The 23,980-nt window shown below is 49.9% G+C and overlaps 1 protein-coding gene and 1 pseudogene across 2 annotated transcripts; one reads left to right on the plus strand and one right to left on the minus strand.

Annotated features, from left to right (window-relative positions):
* Positions 1-23,642, minus strand: ADAP2 (ArfGAP with dual PH domains 2). Of its 2 annotated transcripts, XM_090257745.1 has the most exons (11): positions 23,431-23,642; positions 22,580-22,710; positions 20,820-20,911; positions 16,872-16,951; positions 15,857-15,969; positions 9,066-9,212; positions 6,813-6,896; positions 3,954-4,016; positions 2,651-2,728; positions 1,756-1,984; positions 644-747 (listed from the first exon to the last, which is right to left on the minus strand). In XM_090257745.1, exons 1-11 carry the CDS (start codon positions 23,522-23,524, stop codon positions 713-715), a joined length of 1,146 nt encoding a protein of 381 aa, XP_090113871.1. In that variant the 5' UTR covers positions 23,525-23,642; the 3' UTR covers positions 644-712. The 2 variants fall into 2 exon arrangements, with proteins under 2 accessions (XP_090113870.1, XP_090113871.1); XM_090257744.1 differs by lacking the exon at positions 1,756-1,984 and having other exon boundaries at positions 1-747.
* On the plus strand, positions 18,235-18,718 carry LOC149998131 (large ribosomal subunit protein uL11 pseudogene; annotated as a pseudogene).
* Positions 23,643-23,980: the final 338 nt, after the last annotated feature.

Here is a 23,980-nt window from a genome sequence, read left to right on the forward strand (position 1 = left end):
TATACATGTATGCATACACTTATTTTTTTCTGAACTATTCAAGAGTCAACTGTGGACTAAAGATTATTATATTTTACCCTGATCACTTCAATACATAGGCCCTAAGAACAAGAGCATTCTCCTACACAAATACAACATAATTACCACAGTCTTACAATACTATTAGCTAATATACATCCAGATTTAAATTTATGTCCTTTAGAGCAATTTTGTAAAACTCAGGATCCAATCTAGAATCACAAATTGCATTGTGTTGCTCTCTAGCCTCCTTAAATCTAGAACAGTTTCCACACTACTTTATCGGTCATGATACGGACATTTTTGAGGAGTCCAGGCCAGGTATTTTGCAGAATCTTCCTAACATAGACTTGTCTGACTATTTCCTCATGGTTATGGTCAGATTAAACTTTTTTTGGGGGGGTGCAAACATGCCACTTGCATGATACTGTGGGGGCCTTTCCATTGCAGGGCTTCACTGTGGATGTCCTGGGCCTTAAGGACCTGCACCAGATCCCCAGACTCGCAGGGCTGGGCAGAGGTGAGGCTTGGAGAGCCGGCGAATCCAGGACAAAGCTTAGTCTTGGCAGAGATCACTGCCAGTGATGGCTGCCAACCGCGGGGCACTCCTGCTGGGTAACCAAGGCTGAGCTGGGAACTCCTTCCCACCAAGAGCTCCCATGGCCAGCAGCCAGCCAGTTCCTCGGCCAGTCGGTCACCTGCTGCTGTGGCCCCTCTCTGTTGATGCAGCTGCAAGGGGAAAAAAAGAGGGATGAGGGGGTGGCCATGCCAATGCAGACCTACAGGAGGGAAGGGACAGCAGGGCATGGGGGAATCAGAATTTTAAAAGGACTGGAAGGGTGAGAGGCACAGGGGACACACACAGCAACGAAGAGCAGAGCAGAGAGAGAGACACAGAAACAGAGAGACTCGGACACACGGGCCCCCAGGGAAAAGCACCAGCTGATGCACTTCCTAAACAACTTCTTAGTCTGTTTCCTAGGCATGTTGGCTCTGAGATTCTGGAAAGCGAGGAGAGTTTGTGTTTATACTGGTCAGACTCAAAGGGCACATGGGTTTCTCCCAAGGGGCCTTGTGGGGTCGCTTGCTCAGTCTGTACTTTTCCAAAACACAGAATTTCTCCTTGGACCCAGAAGCTGGGCCCTGGGCCAGAAGGTTCCTGTTGTAGCTCAGAATGTGTCCCTTTTATTCACAGTGCTGTTGGCAGACCGGGAAGCCTACTTGTGACACATCTGGAATGAAGGGGGCAGCAGGAGAAGGCCAGACAGAAGGGAGGACCCAGAGAGAAGGACACTGAAAATAGCCTTTCCTCTGTGAGTGGGGAGGAACCCGAATCCCTGGGAGCTGCAGGGAGGGCGTGACCTGAGCTAATAACAGGCCAGGCTCTTCTGCAAGAAGAGGGTCTTTGGGGAGGGGCTGGCGGGAGGGAGAGGCTTCTTGGCCCCTGGACTCAGCAGAGTAGAGAAGGGGATCTAACCCGGCTCTGCCAGGGCAAAACTCCTCCAGATGCTAATGGAGAAGGGCTCCTGAAAGAGAAACTTGGCGTGGACAGAGAGGGCTTTCTGGCAATAGGGCACTCGTCCATACTTTCCTTTGGCAGGAAGTGAAGAACATAGGAAAAGAGCAGTCAGGAGCCATGACCTGGGCCTCAGGGCTCAGAGCTGAACCCAAGTGAAGAAGCCCCTGTCTGCCCTCTGCCTTTGACCCATAGAACAATCCCCAGGCCCTGCCTCTTACTGAGGAGGTTGAGGGGTGTCAAGGGACGTGAGAGGACATCCCGAAAACTCTCCAGCCACTCCTGCTGCTCCTTCTCGCTGGGGCAGGTGAAGACGAATCTGCGTGCAGGGGTGATGACTGTGAGGCCGATCTTCCAGCGATTCCCTCGGATGCCCTTGGGCAGGTCTTCATACACCTCGTAGCCCTGCTCCTTGCTCCCGAGAAACACCTGGCCCTGCTCAAAGGCATCCTAAAATAGAGGATATGTGGTCCTCAGATGCTACACAAGGGGTAGAGGGGCACCTGCCGCCATGATAGTCCCCAAGGTCTATTTTAGAAAGAGGCGCAGGGGTTGGGGGTGCGGCTCTATTGAGGATTTCTGCTAGGTGGGACCCAGAACTGGAAAGGCTGAAATTAACAAAAGAAGTAACACTGTGCACCAGGAATTCAAGTGCTTTACATAGAGTAACCCATATAATCCTCATGGCAACCTCTCATGAAGGCACTGTTATGAAGCCCTTTCTCCGGAGGAGGAAACTGAGGCACAGGAGCTAAGTACTCTCTCTAGGGCGCACCGCGAAAAGTAGCAGGGCTGAAACCAGAGCCCAGACCACTGCGGTCTAGGGCCCACACTCCTAACCAGTACCTTCCCCAGCCTTCTGGTTAGAAGGGGGCCCTGGAGACTAGAGTACAAGAAACAGCCCATTTCACCACATTTTAGATACACGTGAAGGCCTTCCTGCAGGTGGGAGGAGAGAGCAGTCGGGTGCACGGGAGGTGACTTAGAGACAAGCAAAGGTGGAGCTGAGTCCCCTGCCAGGACTATCCAGCCCTGCGGCTTCACCACAGTCCCTGACCAGCACTGACCTCCCCCTCCACTCAGGGTGAACTGGGGGAGGGCCACAGCAGCTCTTACCAGTGGGTTCTTGTAATAGAGCAGCCTCCGTTCCTGGGAGTCCAGGGCAAACCACCTTTTCTTGAAAGGTTCTCGCTGCTGCAAAAGAAGGAACCTTGTACCAGGCTTGGCCACGCTGGGAAGCACAAAGGTCAGAGGGCCAGCCTCCCCTAGGCCTCAGAGCAGACAGCCCCTGCTCTGCAGTCACCACAGTGCCCCTCCCTGAGGTCCTCGAGTCCTGAAGGCTCTGCCCACCTTCCACCCCTGCCTGCTTCACCCTGCTGCCTTCAGGAGCAGCTATGGGTGGGAAGAGGCGCTTTCTTCTTTCTTAGACTGAGGATGAGACATCTCAGCAAAAGGAAGTTGGAGATATCAGAAATGGCTACTGCTCAGCAATGCAGAGAGCACTGGCCTTGGCCGAGGTCTGACCTGCGTCAGGGGAAGGAAAGCCTGCGGGCCAGATGCTTGGGGCCCTGGCTGGTGAAAGAAGGAAACAAAGAGTGCAACCCTGTGACTAGTTTTCAAGCTGAGGCTTCCTTCACACTGACTGATTGCTGAACACCTTTGCCCGTAGTCTTAACAACCACCCTGGCAACATGTAACTCCTTAAAAAAAAAAAAAAGCACTAGATGTTGACACTTTGGGAGTTTTTTAAGGGCGCTCCCTCTGCTTTACCTGTCCTTTTCTCTTTTCCTCCCTTCTCCCCTTTCTCTCTTTACAACAACCTCCTCCGTGCACCCTCTCCAGCCAGACTTCTGACTTTGAGCCTCGCCCCAGGCTGGGTCTGAGATGCCCTCAGGCAGTAGGAGCCTCTACCCTACCCCTATCCCCCAGGGGAGACACAGAAGCATCTAGGTTCCCTTTCCTCCACAGATAAGTGGGAACAGCAGCCCCTGAGGGTCTGGGATGGCTTTAGCAAATGAGAGCAGAGACTGAGTTTGTGCTGGGGAAGGGCACCCAAGCATGAGGATATAGGTGTGTTTTCTCAGACTAATCTCTAGCCTCTTGAGTCATGCGGACCGTCCCAGTAGGACCCCAGGTCAGTGCACACAGTTCTGGAAAAGGCCAGAGCCGATCCCCAAGGAGTCCCTTGCAGCTAGGCTTTCCCAGGAGTTCCAAGGAATGCAGCACGCGGTGGTGTCAACAGGAGGGAAGATGCCCAATGAGAGGGAGAAGCACTGGCTGGCTAACCACTTGGGCCTCGACCCCAGGAACTCACGCATTGCGTTACTTCCCTTCCCTCATTGTCCCGCCCCCCAAATCCTGCCCTACTGCCCGCTGGGGCAGGAGTCACAGAAGTCCCCCAGGGACCAGTGGAATGTACCTTTGGACCAGTCTTTTCCATGAAGCCTTGTTTGAGGTAGTTCCTGGTGATGAGAGGCACGAGCTGGGGGAAAAGAGACATACACTGACCCCTGACCAACACCGCAGTGGTTCAGGGCTCCCCACTGAAGTTGGCTCCCCAAAAAGGGGAAGTTTGGAATAGGGAAGGATGTGTACTCATGGTTCACAGGGTTATATTTAGAACATGGTATGGAGACAATTTAATATTTCAACAGAGCCAAACGACAGCACTCCAGATGTTTGCAGGGTCTCCCAGCACAGCTGAGTCTTAAGGAATGCTTCAATAAGTCCAGGAGGTGGGCACAGACAAGGTGCTGAGGAGCCCTCAGGGTGTCAGGGTCTCCTATAGGTCTATTGTGTATCAGGCTCTGGGAGCAATTCTCAGCCACCCCGTGAGATGGTGGATATTATCGTCCTCACTGAATAGTATAGTGGTCAAGGATATTCCCAAGGTCACATTGCTGGTAGGATGGCACTCTAGGATTCACAACCATGGCTGGTGGACACTGGACAGACACCAGTGGTACTCCTGCCATGACACTGTGGTGCTAAAGTATAAACATGCCTCTCATCGCGCCCCTGGCCAACACCTGGTCATTGGTGGGGATGCTGACACAGGACCCCAAGGAGGTGACAGCAGAAGGAGAAAAGAGGGAAAGCTCTGGACTAGGAGTCAGAAGACCTGGGTTCTAGCTCCAATTCAGATCTCAATGAGCTGTATTCCCTTGGTAAAATCTTAAGCTTCTCTGAGCCTGTTTTCCTGGGTGACTTGATCCCCAGGATCCCTTCCAGCTCACTATCCTATTCCCAGAGAAGCTCACAGGGACTGATGCTGGCCTCCTATGATCCATGGGGTCGACCCAGCAAGCCTAGAGTTTCCAGTGAGAGCCCAGTCTTCCGAGAGCAAACAGTGGCTCCAGAGCCCCAGGGCCCAGGCAAAGGGGAAGTGAGGTCTGGGGAATAGGAATGGGAAGTCTGAAAGGGGGAAAAGGAGAGCCAAAACCAAAAATACAAACTATACCAGCCCCTTTCCCTAAAACATGTTCTATAGGCTTTAACGCCTTCATCTGGAGAACAAACAGAGTCCCGGCAGCTCACCAATCAGACCCGGAGCTGCCGCAGGGCCGCCCAGGCCCAGAGACACACCTGGAAGAAGTAGCATGGGACAGAGTACTATTCACTCTGCCTTGATGCCTTGGCCCACTGGATTCTCACAACAGCCCTGGAAGGCAGGTATTGTCCCCTTCGTGACAGATGAGTAAACTGAGGCTCAGAGAGGTATGGTGACTTGCCCTAGGTAACACATCAGCTTCTCTGACTTCAGAGTCCACACATTCCTTAGCACAGAAACAACCCCCACCTCCAGCCCGGACTCCCTTGGTTCCTAGCTTCTGGTTCCCTAAGTTTGAGCCAGACCTGGGTAACCACCCAGGACCTCCCATAGACATAGAGGAGAGACAGGGAAGAGAGGCAGGCAGGGAGGAGACTGGGGGTGGGCAGGGGACAACGATGGCAGATGAGGGACGCAAGAGGACAGTGAGGATGTTGGACAAAGACCAATTTCCTCTGCAGGGATCAGCAAATTTGGAGAGCCAGCCAGATAAACAAGGCTGAGCATCTGCCCTTTGCCTTCCTGCCTTCTCCAGTCAGCAGTCAGCGCTCCCAGCACCCTGCGCACGGGGACGCGCATTCACCAGCTGTGGGTGCTGACTCTGCAGACTCTGCAGACGGCGCGCACCCTGACCCAGGCCTGGCAGGGACGGCTTTCAGAGAGGTGCCCTTGCGGTGCACCACTGGGCCAGGAGTGGACCCCCTCCCAGGCACTTGGCTCCCTGCAAATGTGGGAATGAAGCAACATTTAGACTTTCAAGGAGGACCTAACAGTTTGGAGCAAGTCAATCCCAGGATTAATATGGTCTCTCCACCCCCATCACTTACAAAATCTTCTTAGAGTAGCGCCTAAAACAGTCAACAGATCATAGCACCTCAAAGCTGTAAGGGACCGTGAAGATGACCCAGATCAACTGCCACCTTACAGATCTGGAAACAGACGTGCAGAGGTGATGTGAGCTGCATTGGTCACATAGCAAGTTAGCGACTGAGCATCCACAGGAGCCCAGGCCTGCTGGCTGGAGGCAGCATCCTCTGCCCAACACCACGGCTTCCCCAGCCAAGCCTGAGAGTGGACATGGACGCCGCAGACATCTGGAGACAGTGAACGTGAAGCTCTCAGGCTCACCATTACCTTGGCCATGAAAGGCAGCTGCTCCTGCCAGAATTGGAATGGGGATGATCCCACCGCCTTCATGAGACCAGAATACAAAGGGGTGAAGGGGGGATGTGAGAGTGGAAAGACCACCTTTGGTGATTCTCTTGACCTTCCTGGGGCTCAGTTTCTCATCAGCAGAAGGGGAATAATCATCCCCACCTAACTGCCTGCTACAGGATTACGGGCTAAAGGAATTGCAAGATAAAATGGGCTCTGAAGCACTTTGTAGGCAGTATTGTAAGGATCATTTGTACCTTTTAGAGGAGAATGGGTGAGGAAGAAATGCCCCAATCCTGAGCCCTTAGACATGGGGGACGATGCCAGGGACCCAGAGGGGAGAGCCTGACCTGCCATTTGGAGGCCACACTTTGCCACATGGGAGGCCACGATCCTCCAGCCTCCCCGGGGTGGGGGGAGCCTTTGGTTTCCCTCTGAAGTACCCAACCCCACGTGTCAAGGTCTTGCCTACAAACCAACCTAGTCTAGCCTCTGAGTGTCCTCGAGGTCAGCAGGCAAGGAGAGGGGGTGGCAGAGAGGAGACTCAGAAGTTGGGGCCCACTTTCAGCTCACCTCAGACTCTGGGAGCTCAGGAAAGGTCACTTGTAGGTATTGTAGGCGGGCAGCGCGGAGGGCATTGAACCAGTCCACTATCTCCTGCAGAGAAAACACCAAGGACAAGCGAACGGCCAGTCAGCCAGAGTGGGGGTCCGGGCTGAGAGTGATGGAGGGAAGCTGGCTGCATCTTCAGGCCCGGGCGCGCACATTCAGCATGTGTGTGCACCCCTAGTTCCACCCGGGGGCCTGTGGGCTGGTCACAGCATCCGGACAGACAATGCCAGAGCCCGGGGGCAGGCTTACCTGAGCAAGTGGGAAGCCACTGGCAGAGAGGCCCCCAGAGCCATGGGAAAGAACCACAGTAAACCACATGGGAGTTATGCAATGGCCCAGGACAGTCCTTAACCTTTTCTCATGTGGGCATGAATCACCCGAGGATCTTGTTACATTGCAGATACGGATTCAGTGGGTTTGGGGTGGGGCCTGAGAGTCTGCATTCCTAACAATCTCTCAGATGACATGATGCTGGTCAGTAAGACAGACTAGGTGTCAAAGACTGATTTTCAGGGGGGGCATGTACCCCTGGGGATGCCTCTCCAATGGGGCTGCTCATTGCCTGGAGTGCAACCTAGGCCCCAGCCGGCTTGGAGCTTCTGCTGCGGACAGAACACATCCCTCGGCAGGGTGGGCCGCCGTCGCCTCTGACCCAGTGAACAGCTTAGCTAGCTGGCTCTGCCTCTGCTCGTCTGTCTGGTCTGTCCTCCCCCAGCCTCTCTGGGGACGGAGTGATTTTGTAATTGCCAGTCAGAGAATCTAAGCTCTTCAGTATGACTGACTTTGTCCTCTGAGCTCCTTCCATACAAAGCCGTTTGCAATCTCAACACACGCTGTTCCCTCCTCCTGGAACACCGTGCCTCGCGCACCTCGCTCCCCTCAACCCACACACACCTATTGCCTAGAACATTCTACTCACCCTGAGGGCTAGTTTAGATGTCATGGATTTTTGCAGCCCAAGCTCTGCTTCTATGAGAACGGCCCCCACCCATTCTCACCCCTCACCCTCATCTACCCACAGTTGCAGCCACATGGGCTGCTATTATCCTGCCCCTTCTTGGCCATGGCAACTGGACCATGGCTGAACCACTGCAGAGGCTGGTGGGGGGCTTATCAGATTCTTTCTCCCAGGAATTTGGAGGAAGAACGACTTGTTCAAATAGCTTCGGTGTTGCACTTTGACGTAACTCGGTGGCTTTGAAGGAATGAAACATAATTACCCTTAGTCTGCCCATGCGGGCCTAGCTCTAGTCCTGGGAGTTAAGCACCTTCCATGACTCAGGCGCTAAGGGAATGGGGCCACCCCAGGAAAGACCCAGCTAGGCCCTCACTTTGAAAGGTCTCTCCAGTCACAAGCTGGTGACCTTGGGACCAAGTCCAACCTGCAATGGTGTTTGTTTGGCTCCTGAAGTTTTGTCTCTTTGTTTCAGTCCTCTAGGCAGGGCTCCTGTGCGCCCCAGCCTTAGAGCTGTCCCCTTCACTTTTAAATTACTGACCTGGCTCCCATAGGCGTGCCTTTGCAGCCTCACCCTTATGCCTACCCATTCAGAAGCTGGGGTATCAAGGGAAGGAGGGGGAATGGCCAGACCTAGGCCGTCAGGTGCTCAAAAACTGGGCAAGGGGGAAGGAGTCAGGTACCCTAAGCGTCAGAGACCTTGGGCACCTCAGCAAAAATCCTCACAGCAGTGACTGGCATAGAGGTGCCCACCATGGACTGAGGACCAGGGATCTGATTTCCTGTACATTTAAGTCATGCTTCTCAAACTTTAATGTACATAAGGATCCCCAGCAGATCCTATTAAAGTGCAGTTTCTAATTCAGCACGTCCAGGGTGGGCCTGAGACTCTGGTTGTAACAAGCTTCCAGGTGTCAATACAGGACCACACGTCAAGAAGCAAGGCCCCGGAGTGGACTGCTGTTTGATCCTCTCCTCATTCTTCCCCCCATAGTCACAATCTCTGGCTCTACCTGGATTTGCCATCCCCAGGACCCCCTTCGTGAATGCACGCTGTCCAGACACACCCATGGTATATGCCAGGTTCCCCTCTCTGATCTCACCCTGTCTTCCTCACGCCTCTGCCTCTGACCAGAAAGTGATAATAGATTTAAGCGAACAGTAGTTGCAAATCTCAAGAGGCAGGGACCAGTGAGCTGGGCCTGCACAGCCCAAGGGTGCTGAGCCGGGGGCTGATGTGCCAGGACCTGTCATCTTACCTTGCCACTTTCATGATACACAAACAGGTTCCTAATGTGGCCGTCTCTCCTGTAGGTGATCTGCAGCCCGTGGGGGTTCCCTATCTTCTCTGTCTGGAAGGTGGCATTCAAGTCCTTGATGCTGATGACAGCTTTGGGGCCTTTACCCTGGAAGAGAGGAAATGGATACTCAATATGCTGACCTCGGCAGGGTGACTTCTTATCACCTTCACCAAGGTCTTAATGCAGACAGATAACCAATTTGTAACTTTTCATGGGTTTTAAATGTTCTTGCTTTGATATCAAGACACACAGATGTCCTGACTGGTGTGGCTCAGTGGGTTGGGCATCGTCCCACAAACTGAAATTCACCAGTTCGATTCCCAGTCAGAGCACATGCCTGGGTTGCAGGCCAGGTCCCCAGTCAGGGGCGTGTGAGAGGCCACTGATGGATGTTTCTCTCCCTCTCTTTCTCCCTCCCTTCCCCTCTCTCTATAAATAAATAAATAAGTAAATAAATAAAATCTATATTTTATAAAAGGCACACAGATGTTGTACTGTTGTTCTGTGCTCAGCCATCCGACCATCCTGCTTAATCAGACTGGCCTCTCTGAGATGGAATGGGGCTTGGAAAGGCCTGAACTCAGGACTCTTCAAACTTTTTAGCCATAGAACTTTTCTGAAGCAAGTCATCCATGGAAGCCAAACAAAAGAGAACAGATAAAAGCAGATGTGGGGTACTCTCTGTTCTCAGGGTTCTGGAACACAGTTCAGTCACTAATTAACACTGAGAAGACAAAAGAAAAGAGTGCTTTCCTTCATAATTGATAAGAGAGAAAAATTATACAGACACTGTATAGCTGTGTTAGCCATTAACCCATGTGGCTATTAAAATTAAAATTAAATAAAAATAAAACTTCAGTTCCTGACTCAGCCTTATGTCAAATGCTCAAGCAGCCACTTGAGGCTAGTGATTAAGGTATGGAATAGGGCAGACACAGAACATTTCCATCACTGAAGAAAGTTCTGTTGGACTGTCTTTTCTAAAGGGAAACTTGGTCATATTTATTACAATGTTGAGTATTTTGCTGTGACTCACAATTTTGCATCTAAGAATCCAAGGAAGTAATTGCATTACTGTGCAAACATGTATGTCAAAAAATGTTTATTGCCATGTTGCTTATACTAGTAAAAAGAAATTATTTAAATGTCCATTAGTGATAATGACTTAAATAAATAAATCATATTACATCCAGATAATGAAATACAACAAAATTTTCAAAAGAATAATTTACATCAATATTACTAATATGGAAAAATGTCTATGATATCCATGAGAAATACCAAGTCCCAAAAAGGATGTATAGTAGGAACCTACTAAAACAAAAATTACACACACACACACACAGAGAAAAATATGTGTATGTACAGTATATAATGTATACGTGTATATATAATGTATAGACTTGGGGTTTGGTCTCCCAATCGATGTTTCTGTATCACATCAATGTCTCTCTCCCTCCAATCCACCAACCCCCGACCCAACTCTAAAACCAATGAATATATCCTCAAGCAAGGATTTAAAAAAATTTGCATCCATAAATAAAATTGAAGCATTTCCCTTTCCTCCTGTCCTCACCAACATTTGATATTGCCAATTTTAACATTTTGCCAATATGAAAGGTTTGAAATTGGATATCATTGTTTTCATTTAACTAACTATATTGAGGTATAACTGATCACCAAATTGGTACTCATTTTAAGAGTACAGTTTGATTTTTGACAGGCATATATTACCCTATAACCAATACTACAATCACGATACAGAACATCACTAGCACCCGAAAAGAGTTTCCTCCTGCTTCTTTGCAGTCTAATCCCCATCCACCCTACCCCAACCCCAGGCAATCACCTACCTAGTTTCTATTGGTATACAGCAGTTTTGCTTGTTGTAGAATTTCATATAAGTGAAATCATATAGTACATACTCTTACATAAGGCTTCTTTTGCTCAGAATAGTATTTTTAGAATAATCCACATCATTGCATTTTAGTAGTTTATCCCTCTTTATTGTTGAGTAATGTTCCATTTTATGGATATACTACAATTTCTTTATTCATTCAACTGTGGATGGACATTTGAGCTCTTTCCAGGTTTTGAATATTACAAATAAACCTTCTATGAACATTTGTGTATAAATCATTTTTTAACATTTTTATTTACTGATTTTTAGAGAAAGAGAGAGATTTATTTGTTGTTCCACTTGTCACTGACTGATCCTTGTATGTGCCCTGATGGGGAATGGAACCTACAACCTTAGTGTATCAGAATGACACACTAACCAACTGAGTACCTGGCTAGGGCTAAATCTTTTGTGGACATGTTCTTGTTCCTCTTCGGTAAATACCTAGGAGTGAAATGGCTGGGTTATGTGGTTAAGTATATATTTAACTTTATTAAAAATTGCCAAATTATGCCCTGGCTGGTGTGGCTCAGTGGACTAAGTGCCGGCCTGCAAACCAAAAGGTTGCCAGTTCCATTCCCTGTCAGGGCACACGCCTGGGTTGCAGGCCAGGTCCCTGGTGGAGGGCAGTCGGTGTTTCTCTCCCTCTCTTTCTTCCTCCCTTCCCCTCTCTCTAAAAATAAATTAATAAATTTTATTTTTAATTGCCAAGTTGTTTTCCAAAGAGGTTGTATTATTTTATGGTCCCACCAGTGATGTATGAGAGTTTCTGTTTCTCCATATCCTTGCCTAGTTGGTGTTGTCAGCCTTTTAAATTTTAGCCATTATGGTGGGTGTGTAGCATCTCACTGGGGTTTTAATTTGCATTTCCCTGACTGCCAGAGACATCGAGCCTCTCTCCTTATACTTAGCAGGCTGCCTTTTGGTTTCCTTTCCTGTGAACTGCTGGTCCATTTCCTTTGCTGTTTTTCTAATGGATTGTCTTTTCCTTCTTGATTTATAGCGTTTACTTTTAACGTGTTCTGGGGATTATCATTTTGTTATGCTGAGATATCTTCTGAATTTCACTTTCTTTATACTTTATTTACTATTTTTTGTATTACCCCAGATTTTTATATAAAAATGAGTTACTTTAATAATTTAAAAAATTTCCCTTTTGGGCCCTGGTAGGGTGGCTCAGGTGGCTGGAGCATCGTCCTGTACACTAAAAGGTTGTAGGCTCGATCCTGGGTCAAGGCACACACCTAGGCTGTGGATCAATCCCGGGGCAGGGTGTGTATGGGAGGCAACCAATGGGTGTTTCTCTGTCACATGGATCTTTCCTCCTCTCTCTAAAATCAATAAACATATACTTGGGTAAGGTTTTTTGTTTGTTTGTTTTGTTTTTAATTTCCCTTTTGGTAAAGAAATAAAAAAGAACAAAGGCAACTTGTGTTATTTTTAGACTGCTTTAAACTAAACTGGTTTAGGACTGAGAAACGAATCAACTTTTCCCAAACAAGCACAAGACGCTTTTAGAGGCCAGCTCCCAGCAGCTGTTGGGGTTCAGGGACCCCTCCTAACTCTGTAGCACTACTTTCTCTTCCTTGCCTCTCTTGCCTGCAACATTTTTCAGTGCTTTAAATTGAAGGCTGAGAAAAAAATCCCTACTCTCACGTGGAGGATTAATAGTCTTCATCCCGCATCACTTTTCACGTGGCTCCAGACCGCAGCCACACGGGGATAGATCTTCTGGTCATTGCACTGTTCTATCTATGAAAGCAACGAGGGAAATATGTGATAATCTCTACATGTTGGAACCTGAGTAAGGTGAAGACTAAAGTACTCAGAGCTTGTCCTTCTCTTACTTTGTTGGTCATTTCTTCACATTCTCTCTGCTGGAAATGTCTCATCTTTCTGTCCTCTAAATACTGGGTTGTCACCCGTGCTCGGGTGGTAAATAATCTCCAAAGATGACCCTCACCAATTCCTTCCTTCCCAGGGTGTCTATGGCACTCTACCCACCAAGAGGCTGAATCTGTATCCCCTCCCCTTGAACTGGGGCTAGCTGCATGACTTGCTTTGACGAGCAGAAGACAGCTCCTGGTCCAGCCTTTAAGTGGCCCGCAGCACCCTCATTTGCGATGGGGAAGATAGCCGCCAGGCTGTAAAGAAGCTCAAGCTAGACTCCGGAATGAGAAACAACCACGTAGAGGGAGAGGCCCCACGGGGCATCCAAAGCACCAGACATGTGGGTGCCAGCTTCCTGGGCCTTGTAGCCCAGCCCAGCCCCCAGCTAGATGCAGCAGGGTGAGTGATCCAGCGCTGGCATAGCGAGGGCCTGACCCACAGGACTGTGGAAAATAATAAATGGACCTTTTAAGCCTCTGTGTTTTATGGTGGTCTGTCACTCAGCAACAAAAACTACAATACTCAGTCCTCGAACCTCTTTTCCCATCCACCCACACCCCTGCCTAGGTGACCCTGGCCCCTCGCCTGCCTAAACCAGGCTCCATGATGGTGGCTCCAGCTCCAAACTCTCCCCATGTCCAACTTCTTTCTCAATGCCTCCACCAGGATGACTCACAAGCATCTCAAATGGAAAAGGACACTTAAGCATCCCTATAGGGAGCTAAGCCTTTGTCATCTTGTCAAACAGCAAATCTATCCTTCTAAGTGTACGGGGCAAAAGTATGCGAATCATCCTTGATTCCTCTTGCTCTCACACCCCATATCTAGTCCTTCAGTAAATCCTACCAGCTCTGCTTCAAAAATATATGCCAACTCTGACCACTTCCAGCCACCTCGCTCGTCACCATCATGGTCTCACCCATCATTCCCCCCTCAGACTGCCACAGTGGCTTCCTAACTGGTCTTCTGCTTCCCCTCTTGCCTCCTTCCTGCCCCAGCTCACCCCAGTGGCAGCCAGAGCGCCCCTTTTCAAGTTTAAGTCAAATTATATTACTTCTCTGCTCAAGACCCTCCTGTGGCCTCCCATCTCAGAATAAAATACAAAAGCCTAAATTTTTGGTAAATCATATATCCAATAAGGGACTATATCTAGAATATATAAAGAGCTATTACAACTCAATAATAAAAGGACAAATGACCTAATTAAAATAGGGGGAAAGGATCTAGACGGACATTTCTACAAAGAAAAAATGGCCAACAAACAGATGAAAAAAAAAGAAGCTCACATCATTAGTCATCAAGTAAATGTAAATCAAAATCACCACGAGGCTACCTTATACCCACTAAGATGGCTATAATAAAAAAGACATAATAACAAGTGTTGGCGAAGATGTGGAGAAACTGGAACCTTCATGCACGGCTGGTCAGAATATAAAATGAAGCAGTCACTTTGGAAAACTGTGTGGCAATTCCTTAAAAAATTAAACATAATTACCATATGTAACCCAGCAAATCTGCTCCTAGGTATACACCCAAGAAAAATGAAGAGATTATGTCTATACGAACACTTATACATGAATGTTCATAACAGCATTATTTATACTCATCAAAAAGTGGAAATAGCCTAAATGCCCATCAGCTGATGAATGAATAAATGAAATGTGATATATCCATACAGTGGAGTAAAAAGGGATGAGGTTCTGATACACGCTAAAAGACGAATGAACCTTAAAAACATAATGCTAAATGAAAGAAGTCTGTTACAAAAGGCTACATATTGTATGATTCCATTTATACGAAATGTCCAGAACAGGCAAATCTAGAGACAGAAAGTAGATTAGTGGTTTCCTAGTGTGAAGTGAAGGATTACAGCTAACTGGTGTGAGGTTTCTTTTTGTGGTTATGAAAATGTTCCAGAATAGATTGTAGTGATAGATGCACACTTCTATAAATTACTAAAAGCCATTAATTGTACACTTTAAATGGGTCAACTGTATGGTATGTGAATTTATAGCTCAGTAAGCTGTTCCCCCCAAAATCGCAAATCTTACCATGGCCTGCAAGGCCCTTTGCTGTTTGAGCTCCTCTCCCTGCACGCTTTCTTTGCCCCGTTACTCTGACCTACTTGATGCTCTAAAGACCCACCCAACACTTCTAGCTCAGGCCAGGGCTATGGCGTACAGCTGAGCAGTTTGTGCACGGGACAAAAAAAAAACAAAACAACCAACCCTGATGAGGGTATAAGTCAGAATTGGAATCCAGGCTTCTGCTTGTGTAGACAGGGGTCCTGGAGGCTGGGCCCGCCTCCCCAGGAAGGGTCACCTTCTCTAATTAGCACACAGGCTGATGTGCTAGTCAGAACCATACTCAGGGCTTTGGTAGGTACTTCTTTTCCCCACGTAGGTACAAAACTCACTCACACTTATTCAGCTCTGCTCTGATGTCATCAGAGAGGCCTTCCCTGACCACTCTGGCCAGCACCTCTGCCACACCCCCGGAATCCTCTGACCCTTCACCCTTTATTTTACTTCTTAGAACTTACTGACATCTGCTATATCCTATATTGATGTACATGTTGATGACCATCTGTCTCCTTCCACTCGAATGAAAGCTCCTAGAGAACAGGAGCTTTGTTTAGTTCACCGCTGTATCCCCAGTGCCTACAATAATGCCTAACATGTAGTAGATGCTCAATAAATATTTCTTGAGTGTATGAGGAAATGAAGTAAAATCCAGTGATCATCAAAGGCTTAATCATGACCAGTCTAAGCCCATTCTAAGTGAACAGAAGGTGTGTGGCCAGGATTGATTGCATAACCAAGGAAAAATAGAACGTGGTGCCTGACTCTCAGTGGCTGAGATCATCTACAAGACGAGGCCCTATGGATTAAAAGGCAGACCTCGGCGGGGTGAGAGCCCAGTGCTCAGGGAGCAGTCCCCTCACCGGTCTGCCTCTTACCTCCTCTTTAGTGTAGTACTTCAGAAGGCCTTCTCTGGCCAGCAGGACGAATCTCCTTCTCAGGAACTGTGCGTTGTCCTTTCCCCGCTTCCACAGGAATCCTTCTCGGTTACCTTCACCACCAAGGGACAAGAAAGAATGAACACCCAGAGTCTTAAGACAGACAAGCGGCTCACACACTTCATAGGGTCTCAGAGTAAAACAGACCTCCCACCTGCTGCTAACATGTCTCGGATCCAACTTAGCTATTTCAGGTGCAGGGCACAGGGAGCCCCGTCTGGGGCCAAATCTGCAAAGTCTTATGATTTCAGTTGGGCTCCCTCAACTCCCTTCCTTGGCTATTTCTTAAAAGACACAGTAAACCCTTAGCAGACTAAGTACTGAGAAACTGTGCTAATGGCTTCACACTGACATCAGCCTAGTGACACTCTCCAGAGGGCTGGAAGAGTGAGTGACGTTCAGGTGCCTGCTGGCAGAAGACTACCATGTGCTCCTAGTAGGTAGGCAGCCCTGGCTGCGTCTGGTCCTCAAAGAGTGGTTTTGTACACTCTGCTCTCCGGGGCAGTGTCCGCTTGGACTCAGAGAGCAGCTGGGCAGACATTGCCGCAGGGCCAGGGCCGCCAAGGAGGTGTGCCTTGCACAAAGGTGGGCAGAGGCTGACATCCAGCCACGCGCCTTACCAAGTGTGTGCCACACCAGGGCTGCATTAGCCAGGAGCAGGGGTGTAGTCCTGGGAGCTGAGTCTTCCTGCAGTTTATACTAAGACTGTACACATGTGGGGCCCTGCAAAGGGCCTGAGATAAATGTGCTTCTTACCTGTTCAGCCCAGCCCACAAAACCCCACCAACTACTGTGCTGCTGTGTCGGAGGCAGAGGAACCTACGCCCGGGCCTCTGTGGCCAGAGGGAGGGCAGCAGGAACCTCTCGGTAGGACCTTGCTCCCAATAATCAGGCATTTTGTTTTCTACAACTCATTGGAACTTAGACCCCAAAAGGTGATGAACATGAACTGTACCTGAGGGTGAAACAGTCTTCCCACCAGCCATAAATTCCTGTCTCTCATACTTAGCTCGAATCCATTGTTCCTTTAAGACCCTAAAAAGAGAGGACCTCTGGTCAGCTGGGTCTGATGCCCTCTGTGCCCACAGTCACATTCTGAGGCCTGGCAGCTGAGTGTGCAGCATCACAGGAACTGCCTTACTGCCTGCCCAAGCCCCCCAGAGTCCCTCTGCCTCGACACTGTTGACATTTGGGGCTGAAGAACTCTGTTGTGGGGGCTGTCCTGTGCTTTGTAGGACTTTTGGAAGCATCTCTGGCCTTGACCCCCTGGATACCAGTAGCCTTCCCTTTCTAGTGATACCCCAAAATGTCTTCAGACACTGCCAGTGTCCCCTGGGGGGAAGTATGTCCCCCAGTGGTCTATACAAAAACCACTGGGCTATCCTAACCCCAGCCCCTGCGAGACAGACACCAGCTCCTCTGGATTAGCTAACTGCTACCTCCACCTGCATGATCCTAGCATAAGCCGGGAGAGCCTAGAAGCCTCTTCCTGTGGCCTGCCCATGGACTCTGGGCATGGTGCACTGGAGAGAGTAGTGGGACCTGGTCCCACTCTACCATCTTTCCACGGTGTGACCAAGAACAAGTTACTTAACTCCTCTGAACTTAGGGAATATGCCGATAATATTACACCTGCCCACACCGTAGGGTAGGTTTAAATGAATAGAAAGGGCCTAGAAAGAACCATGCTCAGCACACAGTAGGTGTTTAATGTTAGCCCAGTCAGATATTGTTTTCCATGACCCTGCAGAAGAACCATGCAGCCAAGAGTGGACTTGATTCAATTGTTTGCTCCTCTCTCACAGGTTCCAGGTAAATGTCCCAAGGGGTCTATGGTCCCACCCCCACAACCACACAGAATAACCCAAGCTGGGCACCTGGCCCAGACTGGTCAGTGGGAGCCCTGCCCAGGGCTGTGTGGGCCAAAAGGAGCAAAGCTGAGAGAGGGACAGATTAGAAGCCCTCTCTGGGGTCAGGCTGGGAGCTGGAGCTGGAACCTAGATGTGGTCTTGCTCCCAGCTACATACAAGAAGCCCAGCAGAGAGAAAGAAGCAAGGATGAGAGCCAAAGAGGGTCTGAGAGACCTGACAGCGGTTGTCCTGGTTTGTCCTTCCTGGGCTGACTCCACCTCTGTCCTTCCTGCAGTCTGATCCCCAGAACCCACAACATCCTGTTCCTAAGCTGGTTTAAACCGAGTTTCTGTCACTTCCAACCAAAAGTCCTATCTAGCTTTTTGGCTTTTAGCTCAGAGGAGGCTTAGGTGCAACTTTCTTCAGTGGTTCTGAACCCATCTTCATCGGACACCAGCCGCCTGCACCATGCTGCCGAAGTTTGCCCCCAGTGAGATCAAAGTCATACACCTGAGGTGGACCGGTGGGGAGGCTGGTGCCACGTCTACCCTGGCCCCCAAGATCAGCCCCCTGGGCCTGTCTCCAAAAAAGGTTGGTGATGACATGGCCAAAGCAACCAGTGATGGGAAGGGTCTAAGGATGACAGGGAAACTGACCATTCAGGACAGACAGGCAGATGGAGGCCTTCTGCCTCTGCCCTGATCATCAAAGTCTTCAAAGAGCTGCCAGGAGACAGAAGGCAAACACTAAGTGCAGTGGAAATACCACTTTTGATGAGATTGTCAACGTTGCCCAACAGATGCAGTACTGATCTTTAACTACAGAACTCTCTGGAATCCTTACAGAGACCCTGATGACTGCCCAGGCTGCAGGCTGTGATGTTGATGGCCGCTACCCTCATGACATCGTAGATGACATCAGCAAGGGCACAGTGGAATGCCCGGCTAGTTAAGAACCACAAAGGAAACTATTTCAACTAAAGATCATCTGACAACTAAAATAAACAAGGGGAAAAAAAAAAAGTCCTGTCTAATGCATAGTCCTCACCCAGGACACTGAGGAGAGTCGCCAAGCCCACCATGGAACCCTGAGCCCCAGGACCAGAGCTGTGACAGAGAATAGAGGCTGAGGCCCCAGCCCTGGTCCTCGGAAGTCAGGAATTTAGAGGAATTTTAGAATTAGAGGATGGAGACCATTAGTGTTCAGCTGAAAGGGGTTAAAGTGCAGGGCTGTTGTTGGAACCACGGCAAGTAGTGTCTGTGCAGTATGAGCGGAAAACGTAGCTCATCAAGTGCTCTTTCCCTTGCCCTTGAAGCAAAGGGCTGAGTGGCAGAGAGGACGCAAGATGATCAGATCCTAGGCCCTGGCCAGGTAGCTCAGTTGGTTAGAGCATCATCCTGATATGCCAAGGTTGGCCGTCCGATCCGTGGGCAGGGCACATACACGAATCAACCAATGAATGCATGAATAAGTGGAACAACAAATTGATTTTTTTCTCTTTTTCTCTCCCTTCCTCTTGCTCTCTCTTTAAATCAAGAAATAAATTTTAAAAGTTCAAGAAATAAAGATGATCAGGCCTTCTGGAGTTGAGCTTGGCATGTCCCTCAGCTGACACTGAGAAACGGGTTAAAACTAGCATTTCACATGGCCTATGAGATTTTTTTCCATAAATTATCTCATTTAATCTACTGCCATGCTATAATGTAGGCAACATTATCTAGGTTTCAGAGGTGAGGATGCCACAAGTCAGAGAGGTTTGGTAAACCTGTCCATCTTCTCATGGCTAGGTCGTGGTAGACTCAGGGGACAAAAGCTGTGCCTCCACTGCCACTTGGGGACCACCAGGTATGGCTGTAGAGTCTGTGCACTGTCCAAAAGCATCCTGCTGAGGTCAGAGGACAGTGGCAGCTGAAACGCTGCCTGTTCCCTGCAAGCCATGCCCCCATGGGGTTGCGTCTGCCCAGAGGGATACAGTCTGCCCATTTACACAGGTGCTGTCTAGCAGCACTGGTAATGAGGCTGAGACCCTGGGACAGAGGTTCAAGCTCAGCCAATCTGCAGAGGTCTGGGGTCACTAGGTACCAGTGTTACACTGACCCTTCAGCTCCAGGTGAACTGAACCCACCTGCTGCTTCACAGATACACCCCGACCTCTCCCCACCTCCATTATATTTGATTCTCCCAGCGCCTTGGTTCAGTCACCCAGGCCCCGGTGTCAGATGGGCTAGCTCCAGCTTTGCTTCAATAAGTCTCAGGTTTTTTACCTATATCATGGGGATAATGGCAGTATTTATCTCATAGGGTAGTTGAGGGAATTAAATTAATGCACATAATTATTTAACACAGGGCCTGGTATATAGGAAAACTCAAGAAATATTAGCAGCCTATTATTTTTATGGTTATTATTTAGGGACCTGGGGCCCAGGCAGCTGCTTTGGGACAGTCTTAAGCATAACACTCCATAGGAGGTAGCTGGAATACATTTGTTTTTACTAAAACACCAGCATTTTTCTTCTCTGTCAAGTTAGCGATCACCTGTGAGAACATCAGAGGCAAATGGGACAGAGAATAGAGAAAATGCTCTCATTTCATAGCTATGAAAACTGAGTCTTGCCCTGGCTTGTTTGGTTCAGTGGCTGGAGCATTGTCTCATAACCAAAAGGTTACAGGTTTGATTTCCAGTCAGGGCACATCCCTAGACTGTATGTTCGTCCCCTGTCTGGGTGCATACAATCCCCATCTGGATGTACAGAAGACAACCAATCAATGCTTCTCCCTGGCATTGATGTTTCTCTCTCTCTCTCTCTTCCTCTCTCTAAAAAAACAATGAAAAAAAAAAATGTCCTCGGGTAAGGATTTAAAAAAGAGAAGAAAAAAAGGGAAAGGAAAACTGAGTCCCAGAGGGTGGTAATGACAACCCAAGCAATAAAGACAGAGAAGGTCTTCTGTGTTCTCCATAACAGCACCAAACTCTTTCCTGGATCTAACTGCTGACCAGATCCACAGCCAAGACCACCACATACAAAGGTTGGGACAGGAAATGAAGCACTCACAGGCAGTCGCTGGCCTGGGGGATGTAATAGAAAGCAGGGACTCTGGCTTCATACTTGGCCTTCACACGGAGGTTCCCATTGTGGGACATGAACTGCAAAACAACAGCAACTTGGTGGTAAGATTAGAACTTGAAAAATGTGAAATGAAACCATAGTCTACCCAGCAGGCCATTGTCCCCACTCGCTTCTACGCTGAGTCAGGAGATGGTCCTAGGGGAGCTCAACACTTCCCATTGGGTTGTCACCAGGCTGCTGGAAAGCCCCAGTCTGGAGCAATGAGGTCCTATAATAACTGTGCCTCGTAGAGGCAGAGCACGTGACAGTTCCTACACCTTAGTTCACTTGATCCCCTCACCCATTTTAATGACATTCCCCATTTTAGAGGTGAGGAAACTGAGGCTCAGAGCAGTTAAGTGACTTACCCAAGGTGACACAGCTAGTAAGTGGAGAGCTAGGATTTGAACCCAGGCCTGTCTAACTCCAAAGCTCATGTTTTCTCCCAGCCCCTCCACAGACGGCCAGGAAGCCCAACCATAGTCCCTGCAAGCCTGCAGGTGATACATGTAGGTGAAGGATGGAAGTCAATGCTGGCCCCATAGAATACTAGTTCAGGATTACCACTGGGGTCCTTTGACCCCTGAGAGAACCAGAGGCACATGTGCCAAGAGTGGCCCAGGAACAGCAGCAGCATATCCGGGGTGAGGGCAGTGTGGGGAAAAACATCAGGTTAACAGGGTGAACCCTACTCTTCTCCTTCTCATGGACCACTGGGCTGCATCACAGGATATGCATGGGCTTCAGGTCCCAGCAGAGCTGGGTCCACATCCCAGATGCGCCACTTATTCACAGAGTGGGAGTGACCCTTTGGCGATATGTAACCCCTGAGCTTCAGGGATCTCACCTGCAAAGCTGAAGAAAATGTAACAGGGGAGTTATAAGGCACAAATAAATAACCTTTGGGTTTATGGGCTGGTTTGCTGGTTTCCTATCCTTCTACACCAGAATGTAAGCTTCATGCGGGCAGACTTTATCTTGCTCACTGCTCTCTTCTCACGCCCAGCACGTAGTGGGCATCCAATAACTAGGTGTTGAATCAATAAGTAAAGCATCTACCCCAGTAGTCTAGCACAGTGCCTGGTACAGAGTGGGGACTCAGAGACCAGGGGCCTGCTTCCCAATTGTCCTTGACATCCTCAGCCAACCAGCCCAGTTAAGAATTTCCTGCTCTCCGAAGGTTTTCTGGCCAAACTGGTATTTTCATCCAGACTGAAGGTGTCCTCCACCTCCCTAGGTCAGGAAAGCCAAGTGGTCCCTTCCTGGCCAGGGGAACTGGAGCGGGAAAATAGACTCAGGATACTTGAACAGGGATGCTTCTGTTCCAGGCCAGGACTTCAGCTAATGAGAACAGCAGCTGTTAACTGACTACTTACTTTGTACCTGCATTGAGCCTCCATTTAATCCTTATAGCAGCCTGTGACGGGGTAGTGGTATCCCCATAACACAGATCTGGAAACCAAGGGTCCACAACTAGGGTTAAATAACAAGCTCAGGGCCTCACAACTTGTAAATAAACAAGTCATAAAGCTAGGATGTGACCTCAGGGTCTCTAAGCCACAGCTCCAACAGGCTGTGTTTTCTTTCCAGAGTTATTGCCGTCTCCGGGCCTCAGTTTCCTTCCCTGTAAAATGGGAGTGCCCCGCCCACCGCCTCCACCACAGCTCTGCTGTTCCCAGGCTCTCCATGCATGTGCCCCTTGCTACCTCCACAACACTGTCGTCCCAGAAGTCAAGTCTCACGGATTTAACTTTGCTGATGTCTGGGAAGTTTCGGTGGACCCCGGAGCAGTTCAGACAGATGAAGATGCCCAGCTTGTAAGAGGCCCAGTCGGGATCTGTGGGGCGAGAGGGCAGGAGCCGGACTGGTGGCGAGCTGGGCGAGGAAACCAGAGCGGGACTGGGGCCCTGGGAGCGGCAGCGTTTGATTCTTGGGGCAATGTCCAGCTCTGCCCACGCTGGGAGCCCCGTCTGTCGTGATGTCTCCCACCTTGGGTGAACTAAGAATACCCGCATCCCACCGGCCATGGCATGTTGGCGACCAGGATAAAGATCCTGGAAGGAGTTCTGGGAATGCGGGCGAGAGGCTGAGACGGGGCGAAGCGCAAGACTTCAGGGAACCAGAGGGGAACACGGCCGGAGGGACCGGCGCCCCGGCGCTCGTTAGGGGAGCGGCAGGTGGGGAAGTCGGGCTCCTGGGCTGAGACAGGAGACACACCTACAGGAATGTGACATTTCCCACCAGGCTGTCACCTCGGCAGTAGCGTGCTGGAGGCAGGGGAGCAGTAAAGTGGAAAGACCTGGGGGCGTCTGGGGGCGGGGGCAGAGCACGGTCCGGGGGCACCGGAGCGAGGTCTGGGACCCCTTGGTGTGTGGGATGGCAGGGACCGAGGCCCGGGTGGGAAATTCAGGCTCTGGGTGGGTGGGGGCCTGGCTTCGAAGGTGTTGTAGGGTCACACCCTGGGCCAGCGGGGTCCTGGGGAAGGACCGGGTCTGGGAGGTGGGGAGGAGTCTGGCTCCGGGTGGGTCCCAGGCTGCCAGCGCTGCCGCGCCCTTACCCGCGGCACCGCAGTCGGCGCAGTGCGCGTTGCCGGTTCCCGCTGTCCGCAGCAGCTCCAGGAGCCGCTTCTTGTTGCGCTCGCGGTCACCCATGGCCGGCCGGGCGGGCTCAGTGGGGCTCAGCCGCGCCGACCCCCGGCCCGCGGCGGTCCATGGCCTGTGCTCTCGCCTGGGCAGGTGGAGAGAGACAGAGCCCCGGCGTCTCCTGCTTGGTGTGCGCCTCCGCCAGCCCCGCCCCTCCACGACTTTCCGCTCCTCCCTCGCAGCGCCCAGGCCGTCCCCTAGCTCCACCGACTCTGACTCCGCTCCCAGCTAAGCTGGGTACCGACTGGGAGGGACCTGAGCACTGGGCTTGGAGTCACACTGGCTCAGATCAAGTCCTGGTCCGCCACTTGCTAGCTGCTAACTATGGACAATCTATTCAACTTCTCTGGGCCTCAGTTTACACCTCTGTAGAAGGGAGATAAAGGCTTACGCCTGCATCTCAGGATTCCTTGGAAAGTCAAACAATCTAACTTCTGTTAAAGCGTTCTACTGATGTAGATTTTA

Source organism: Furipterus horrens, unplaced genomic scaffold (genome assembly GCF_987537825.1).
Source record: "Furipterus horrens unplaced genomic scaffold, mFurHor1.1.pri manual_scaffold_11, whole genome shotgun sequence".
NCBI lineage: Eukaryota > Metazoa > Chordata > Mammalia > Chiroptera > Furipteridae > Furipterus > Furipterus horrens.

Excerpts from the sequence above, each read along its gene's own strand:
- ADAP2 (XM_090257744.1), bottom strand. The coding sequence starts at position 23,524 with ATGGGTGACCGCGAGCGCAACAAGAAGCGGCTCCTGGAGCTGCTGCGG. Across the intron at positions 16,952-20,819 it reads CCCCAGGCCAGCGACTGCCT|GGTCTTAAAGGAACAATGGA; the intron begins GTGAGTGCTTCA and ends CTCTCTTTTTAG. Across the intron at positions 2,729-3,953 it reads TGGAAAAGACTGGTCCAAAG|CAGCGAGAACCTTTCAAGAA; the intron begins GTACATTCCACT and ends CTTCTTTTGCAG.